General features: G+C 59.5%; 1 protein-coding gene across 1 annotated transcript; it reads right to left on the minus strand.

Moving 5' to 3' along the window:
• Window positions 1-834: 834 nt before the first annotated feature.
• NAPRT (nicotinate phosphoribosyltransferase) lies at window positions 835-6,468 on the minus strand. The gene is given in 13 exon segments (XM_057406689.1): window positions 835-1,079; window positions 1,218-1,325; window positions 1,567-1,724; window positions 1,844-1,946; window positions 2,573-2,653; window positions 2,875-2,959; window positions 3,085-3,225; window positions 3,942-4,135; window positions 4,725-4,840; window positions 4,919-5,049; window positions 5,236-5,368; window positions 5,371-5,550; window positions 6,248-6,468. Coding segments are annotated over 13 exon segments (1,677 nt in total). The 5' UTR covers window positions 6,435-6,468; the 3' UTR covers window positions 835-1,019.
• Window positions 6,469-9,025: the final 2,557 nt, after the last annotated feature.

Consider the following 9,025-nt stretch of genomic DNA (forward strand, 5'->3'; position numbering starts at 1 on the left):
CAGGAACACCTTCCACTAGAGCAGCTTGCTCCAAGCCCCATCCAACCAGGCCTTGAACACTGCCAGGGATGGGGCAGGGAGATCAAGTCTCTGCAGGCTTCTTTCCCATTCCATCCCCAGCTTTTCTTGACCCTGTCTTGCTGAAGCCACTCATTGACCCTGCCCCAGTGGAGCTACAATGGGATTTTCATTGGAATTAGGTTCATAGAATACAACAGCATCCCCATAGGATGCCATGCGGCAGCTGGGGTCACCTCCAGCTGCTCTCATAGCTCAACACTTGCTTTTCATGCCACCTTTATTCAGTCATAAACAGTGAAGTGAAGGATGTTACATTCCAGTTGAAGGCCACAAGTGTTTGGAAGGACCAGGACAGCCCCATGGGGTGGCTGTAGTTGGGTAAAGGCTTTTATTAATCTCTTGCATAGAATAAAGCTAATTCCAGGGATTAAGGAACATCAGGTTGCAGAGTGCAGGTGCCAATATGGAACTGGCATCAACCAGGAGGTGACCTCCACCCCCATGTAAAAGGGGAAGAGATGGAATGTAGCCACAGAGCCAAAGCCTAAAGAGAAAGGGCAAAGTGCATCTGCCAGGGATGTCCCAGAGGACATTCCCATGGTAGGACCCCTTCTTGTGCACTTAGGACTTGGTTTCTAGTGCCACTGAGGAGCTTCAGTGTGAGCTGCCACCACTGAAGGTGCAGGGCTGGCATGATGTGAGGCACGGTGGGCAATGCTGCCACAACAGAAGGCACAGGGTTTGCAGGAGCACTGATCTTGGCAGCACCATCATGGGAGAAGGTGCAGGGTCCCCAGGGTGGGCAGGGAAGGACCTCCCAGCTCTACCTGCCTCATCCCAGCTTTGGGATCTCTGGGTGCTCTTCCAGTTCCTGCCAGGTCTCCAGCTGAGCAGCACACACACAGCTGTTGAAGCCACTGATTCCCAATGTATTCACTTGGCCTTCAAAAGAGCATGAAGAAGAGCTGGTCCCAAGCAGGGGATGAGCAGGGACCTCCTCACTGGCTGGCCTGCTGCAGCGTGGTGAGGAGCTGGTGCAGCTTCTCTGTCACAGCCACCTACATGGGAGCAAGAGTGGACAATGAGCCCTATGGGGGCGTGCAGCCCCATCTCCATGCTCTGGTGGAGCCAGACTCAGGCCTCCAGTGCTGGGCAGGGCTCCTGGGTGTGGATTGATGGTGCCATAATGGATGTACCAGGTAGGGCTGTGGGTCATGGAGCCGGCGGTGAGCAGGGTTGAGGAGGCCAAGGGACACCTGAGCGTGGGTCCTCACCTCGGTCAGGCTGGGCAGGGGCTCACACACCTACAAGGATAGAGATGTATCACCAGGACCATGGGGGGAGATGGTCACCAAGCCCCAGTGAGCCAGCTCCAGGCTGGACTCTGACGGCACCATGTGCTTGGCGGCACCTTGGTTAGAGCTGGGACCATCTCAGATGCAAGGAAACACAGGGATTTAACTGTCTGATCCATGGTGGCCAAGACACCACCACCCTGGCTTGGTCCTTCACCCAACATGAAGGACCAGCAGAGCCACCCCTGACCTGCCCATCTCTGAAGTAGGTGCGATGAAGGGGCTCCACGGCGCTGGGCACGACCTTGCTGGTCTCACCAAGCTGCCCCAGGACACGGACCACCAGCTCCTGCCCTGCTCTGGGTGAGGGCTCCTCCTCCAGCGCCATGAGGTCCATGAAGGGGTGACCTGCAGGGGGGGACCGGGTTAGAGACCAGGGTGCACAGGGCATCAGGGACAGGGTTATGGAGCAGGACTGGGGACACAGGTTAAGGGGGTAGGACAGGGACAAGGACAGCCCGACTCACCAGCTGCATCAGAGAGCCGATAGATCATCTTAGTCCCTGGGATTGTCATCTTCTCCTCATCTTCTGTGAGCTTCAGGCACGGGGAGCCATTGACCTCCACCAGCTGCAGGAGAAGGCGATTAAGGGGATGGGCACCTGATTTCTGTCACAGGCACCGATTCAGGGTGGTGCTGAAGACCTGCTGAGCTCTGTGCCCTCTGTGAGTGTCCCCATGAGCTGGGAAGGCCACTGGCGCAACAACCAGCTGAAGACATGATAAAAGAACCCTCAAACCACCCCAGAGTTGGCCGTTTGTCTGCAAGCTCCTCACTGCAGTGCACTCATCAATGTTATGTCCATGAAAGGGAGACCTTAAGAGCAGCTCCAGTGCCTAAAGGGGCTGCAGGAAGCCTGGAGAGGGGCTTTGGACAAGGGCCTGTAGGGACAGGCCAAGGGGAATGGCTTTAACCTGCCAGAGGGGAGACTGAGATGAGCTCTTAGGCAGAAGCTCTTCCCTGTGAGGGTGCTGAGGCGCTGGCACAGGGTGCCCAGAGAAGCTGTGGCTGCCCCATCCCTGGCAGTGCTCAAGGCCAGGTTGGACACAGGGGCTTGGAGCACCCTGCTCTAGTGGCAGGGGTTGGAGCTGGATGATGGATCCCCCTTCACTCCTCATCCCTAGCCTTGCAAAGCCCAGGAGATCCCAGGGAGCCCCCCAGGCCAAGCAGGACCAAGAGCTGCTGCCACCTCTACCTTGTAGACACAGCCCAGGGATGGCTGCAGGGGACACGTCACCAGGTTGGTCCCAATGCCGATCATATCAATCTCACTCCCCTGGTGCAAAGGGAAGACGGGGATCATGAAAAACCCATCAGAACAAGAGCCATGGGGCATGGCTCTGCCCAGAGGCGTCTGTCTGTCCGTCCATCCCACCCAAACAAGCCCTGTTTTTCCTACCCTGGAAACTCTTCTCTGTTCTCACCCAGGGAGAACGTCCCCGGTGACTCGCATCCACCCCAAACCTCAGCAAAGGCCACGGTGAGGAGCCACCTCACCTCCCTGCTGAACTCCTCCAGGCTCTGCTCACTGATGTCGTTGCTGACGGCGATGGGGATGGTCTCAAACCAGGGCACCTGGAAGCTGGTGAGGAACAAGGGATGGGGTGAAGGGTTTGGGGGACCCAGAACTCTGCTCCCATCGCCCCATGACCCGGGTGGTGAAGCCAGGGCCGGTGGCACCCAGCCGGGGGTTGGTGCAGGACTCACTGAGCACCACAGGCTCGCAGCACCTGGCGGATCTCCTTGGACTGCTTGGCCAGGTCCCCGCTGTCCAGGCGCACGCCGATGGCACGGTACCCCAGCTGCTGCAGGGCCAGCGCCACCGCACAGAAGTTGGGCAACCCGCTCCTGGGATGGAGGAAGAGAGGGTTAATGTTCATTGGAGTGGGGGACAGGGACCTAGGATGGATCCAGCAGGTCCATCAGGCAACACTGAAGCTTGGGAATGCTGCAGGTGGAAATCCAACAGCTCCGTGTCCTTCTTATGTTGACATGGAGCTGTTGGAGCAAGTCCAGAGGAGGCCATGAGGATGCTCAGGGGGTGGAGCACCTCCTGTATGGAGACAGGCTGAGAACATTGGGGCTGTTCAGTCTGGAGGAGAGAAGCTGCGTGGAGACCTCAGAGCAGCTTCCAGTGTCTGAAGGGGGCTACAGGGGTGCTGGAGAGGGACTGGAGTGATAGGAAAGGGGATGATAGGTTCCAACTGAAACAGGGAAGATTTAGGTTGGATATAAGGAAGGAATTCTTTACAGTGAGACACTGGAACAGGCTGCCTAAGGAAGTGGTAAATGCCCCATCCCTGGTAGTGCTCAAGGCCAGGTTGCACACGGGCTTGCAGCAAGCTGCTCTAGTGGAAGGTGTCCCTGCCCATGGCAGGGGTTGGACTTGGATGAGCTTTAAGGCCCCTTCCAACCCAAACCATTCCATGGTTCTATAAAGGCAGAATTCACCAGTGTAGGTATCTATGATTCTATCCGTGCTTGAAGGCCACCAAGCAAGGAGGGATGCTCCCATCCCCTCTGCCACAGCAATAAAGCCCCGCCGTGGGACTCGGCATTCCCACCTCCTCACACAATAGGTGTCCAGCAGCCCCTGGAAGTTACTGGGGAAGGTGATGGCGTAGGACACGAACGCAGCCAGTTCCCCCTGGTTCGCCCTCTCAGGAGGGGTCTGCAGCAGCTCACACACCCGCTGCAGCCAGGACACGGCCAGGGCCACGAGATCCACTGGCTCTCCTCCTGCCTGCGGCAGCACCTCCTGCCCGGAGAACATGGGCTTTGCATCCTCCACGGTGCCATGGGCAGAGCATCACGTCCCCATCTCCATTCCTATCCCCATCTCATCCCTATCCCATCACCATTCACGTACCATCCCTATCCCACCTTTATTCCCATACCATCCCTATCCTATCTCCATTCCCATACTATCGCCTTACCATCCCTGTCCCCATCCCATCTCCATTCCCATACTATCGCCATACCATCTCCATTCCCATCCCATCTCCATTTCCATGCTATCCTCATCCCCATCTCATTCCCATTCCCACCTCCATCCCATCCTTATCCCCATCTCCACCCCACCCCATCTCATTCCCATTCCCACCTCCATCCCCATCCCTATCCCCATCTCATGCCTATCCCATCTCCATTCCCATTCCCACCTCCATCCCTATCCCCATCTCCACCCCATCTCATCCCTATCCCATCTCCATTCCCATACTATCCTCATCCCCATCTCATTCCCATTCCCACCTCCATCCCCATACCATCCCCATCCTATCCCCATCTCCACCCCACCCCATCTCATGTCCATCCCATCCCCATTCCCTGCCCGCAGCGATGCTCACCCGGGGCTGCACCTCCTCCAGGGAGGTGAAGGACATGATGAAGGAATGGGCGATGGTGCCACGCACCGGGATGTCGTAGAGCTTCCCCGCCAGGACATTGCTGGTGCTGTCGAAGCCTGTGAGGAGGGATGGGGTGGACACACCAGTTAATGACACGGCCACGGTGCCACCGGGCACCCCAGGGCCTCACTCACCCCCGATGTAGGAGTACTTGGATGCTGAAAGGGCACCATCCGGCCCCTGCGCGCGGCGGAGCCCCATCTCTATCAGCTTCACGTCTGGACCAGCGAGGAGGCGGAAGCGGGCAGCGTTCGTGGCCACCAGGCTACGGGAGGAAGGGACAGGTCCCACCAAGCCAGGCTGAACACGGAGCCAGCACACAGCCAAGAGCAGAGGAGGGGGGCTTCAGCACCTTCTCCACTCAACCACAGGGGATGTGGTCCCCTGTGGTCCCCGGAGGAGATGCTGCTGTCCCCAGCAGCGGGGTGCCCGGAGCAGGACGCGTCCCTACCTGGCGTAGTTGACCAAGCACAGCAGCATGGTCTCCAGCAGCTGCACCACCAGCAGCGGCCCCTTCACCTGCAGGAACGGGACCTGCGAGGACACCTCGGCGCTGAGCTCCCGTCCTCCTCCGGGATGCGGGAGCCAGAGGCCCCGCAGCCCCTGCAGAGCACGGGAGGGGACCGAGCATGGCCCACCCTGGGGAAGACGACGGAGCCCTCCGGCGCGGCCGACACGGTCACCTCGGAGGCGTCCAGCGTGGACAGGTACTCGAAGAAGGCGTCCTCCGTGGTGCTGGGCAGCACGGAGCGCAGGTAGGCAACGTCTGCAGGGGCAGAGCTTGGTGAGGACCGGGGGTGCCCAGGGACATGTCCCTTATAGGCAGGGGGCACTAAACAGCAGCCAGTAAGGGATGTGATGAAATAGGGGGGACTTGGGGGGCAGGTTACCCCTGGAGGGAGTCCCTTCTGTTCTCATGGAGGGCCTCCTGTGTTTCCCTGAGCGTTGTTCATGTCCACTGCCCCCCATGTCCCACTGGACATCGAATCATGGAATGGTTTGGGTTGGAAGGAACCTTAAAGCCCATCCAGTTCAATGTACAGGGACACCTTCCACTAGAGCAGGGTGCTCCAAGCCCCTGTGCCCAACCTGGCCTTGAACACTGCCAGGGATGGGGCAGCCACAGCTTCTCTGGGCACCCTGTGCCAGCGCCTCAGCACCCTCCCAGGGAAGAGCTTCTGCCTAAGAGCTCATCTCAGTCTCCCCTCTGGCAGGTTAAAGCCATTCCCCTTGGCCTGTCCCTCCATCCCTTGTCCAAAGCCCCTCTCCAGGTTCCCTGCAGCCCCTTTGGGCACTGGAGCTGCTCTCAGGTCTCCCCTTCAGGAGCCTTCTCTTGTCCAGGCTGCCCCAGCCCAGCTCTCTCAGCCTGGCTCTGGAACAGAGCTGCTCCAGCCCTCGCAGCAGCTCCGTGCCCTCCTCAGCTGCTGCCCCCGCCGTGCCCCCCTCCCCACTCCCTCACGCACCCGCGTTGGAGAAGCGGAAGGCCCGCAGGCAGCGCAGCGCCTCGCCCAGGCCCGCGCCCAGCGCCAAGGAGCCGCCGAAGGGCCCGCGGCGGAAGAAGAGCTCGGCCGCGGCCGGGGCGCGGTGGCGCCGGGCCCGCCAGTGCCCGTAGGCCATGGTGAGCTGGTAGAGGTCGGTGAGCGGAGACATGGCCCCCCCCCGCGCGGGGCAGCCTGGGAACGGCGGGCGGAGCGCGGAGGCCCGGAGGGAGGAAGAGGAGGAGGAGGAAGGGAGCCGGGCGATGGGCGCACGGTGCAGCGGGGACACGGCCCCGCACAGCGGAGGAAGGCGAAGGGGTGACCCGTGTACGGGGGTGGAGAAAGGTCAAGCTGCTCGCTTGTGCCTGTCGTACAAGGGGGCAGATCAAGCCGCTTGCTTAACGGTGCTACGGCTCGTTCACGCTTATCAGCACTCGCCGTGAGTGCGAGGACGAGATGGGAGGACGTGGCTGTGGGGAAGAGGGAGGGACCGTGACTTGGTTCCCGTCCGTTGGACGCCCAGGCAGGCGGAGAGTGGCTCTCACCAAGCCTTCAGGGAGCAAGCGTAACGGCTGAGAAGTTCAGGCGCGAGGAAGACTCGTTTACTTCATCTTGAGACCCTCGCCCACGACCACCAGGAGGCACTGTGCAGGCGCAAAGGACTTGTACGAAGCAGGGATAGGCCATGAATATGTATAGGCGTGTTGTGCAACCTCATGCATATGTATAACTTTAGGAGAGAAATGTAAAGAGGAAACGACAAAAAAGCCTTTGGAGGAGCAATCCCCCGTGCGCCTCAGCGCTGAATAAAGCATACCTACTTTACAACTTTAATGAGCTGTGGAATCTATCTGCACATCAGCCAGGGACACAGGGCATGCAGGGATGGCAGAACACAGGGGATGCGGCGCGTTGGGACACTGGACACGGAGGGAACGGGGCGCACATGTCACCAGGGATGGCAACACAGGACACGGGGGACCGGACACTCAAGGACAGCAGCACGTGGGAACACGGGACAACGGGAGATGGAGCACACAGGGACACAAGGACACACAGGGCAGCAGCACAGAGGGGAAATGGTGCAGGGATGGCAGCACACATGGCAACACGAATGGCAGCACATGGGGACACACGGGTCACAGGACACCAGGGATGAGGACATCGGACACACAGGGATGGAGCACCTGAGGGCACCGGACACACAGGGATACAGGGATGGCAGCAGCGAGGGGACGGGGCATACAGGGACATAAGACACAAGGGTGTCAATGCAGAGGGGAGATGAGGCACAGGGAGAGTAGCACACAGGGATGGCAGAATGCAGGGGATGCCGGACACACGAGGATGCAGCACGTTGGGACACCGGACACAGAGGGATGGCAGCAGAGAGGGGAAATGGGGCACACGTGGCACCAGGGACAGCAGCACAGAGGGGACCAGATACTCAAGGACAGCAGCAGATGGGAACACCGGACAACAGGAGCTGGAGCACACAGGGATACAAGGACACACAGGGCAGCAGCACAGAGGGGAAACGGTGCAGGGATGGCAGCACACATGGCAACACGAATGGGAGCACGCAGGGAGGGGGATACAGGACACAGGGGTTACAGGGCACCAGGGATGAGGACATCGGACAAAAGGGATGGAGCACCCGAGGACACCGGACACACAGGGATACAGGGATGGCAGCAGCGAGGGGACGGGGCATACAGGGACATAGGACACAAGGGTATCAACACAGAGGGGAGATGAGGCACAGGGAGAGTAGCACATGGGACACACAGCGATGGCAGAACGCAGGGCACTATGGATGGCAGCACACAGGGACATGGCACACACATGCACCAGGGGTGGCTGCACACAAGGGCGCATGGGGACATAGGGATGGCAGCACAGAGAGGTCACTGGACACCATGGGTGGCAGCACATAGGCAGATGGCACACTGGGTACTCAGGACACCCAACACCCCTAGCACCAGGCATATGGGACACTGGTGGCTTAAGGGACAAATGGTCCAGGGAGGACGGAACACGGAATACCCAGACACAGAAGGGTGCCCAAAGCACCAGGCTTGTGGTGCACTGATCATGGGTGGTATAGGGACACAGGGCACCTGCGATGGCAGCACACAAGCGACACAGGGCACGTAGGACCAGGTTGATGGGACACTGCATGGCTAGCAGCAGGCACACGTGGCCCCAGCTATCACATGGAACTCTGGGGACGGCAGCGTGAGACAAGAGGGACACCCGAGAGCCCAACAAGCAGCACAGGACACATCACACACCAGCTGGGACAAAACACCAGCCCCAGCAACACAGGGACAAGGGACAGTGTGTGCAACAGGCACCAAGTGCATCAGCCCCAGCACCTGCCATGCCACCAACCAGGCCCAAAGCAGCCACACCAGGTAGCACACCGGCACTGGAGCCATTGTCACCTCCCGTTTGCTCCCTGTGTGACTCCAGCCTGGCCTCTGGCCTCTGGCACAGTGAGAGAGCCCAGAAATGGCACCTCCCCTTTCCACAGGGCTCCTCCTGAACCCAATGATCAGCTGAAGCAACTGTGCAGGATAGAAAGAGCAACAAGGGGAAAAGAGGGAGGAAATTCAGCCCTGAAACAGCAAGTCCTGGATCCTTCCCTGCTGACTCAGTCCGATGCAGGGGGATCCCAATTTGGTAGCCCCCTCCGCACAGGCTACCACTCCGATGTTAATTTCAACCCCTAAGGGCTGTTACAAAGGGAAATATCCCAAA

This window comes from Pezoporus wallicus, unplaced genomic scaffold, assembly GCF_028554395.1.
Source record: "Pezoporus wallicus isolate ANWC-B61680 ecotype Strahan unplaced genomic scaffold, APGP_CSIRO_Pwel_v1 contig_13859, whole genome shotgun sequence".
Taxonomy (NCBI): domain Eukaryota; kingdom Metazoa; phylum Chordata; class Aves; order Psittaciformes; family Psittacidae; genus Pezoporus; species Pezoporus wallicus.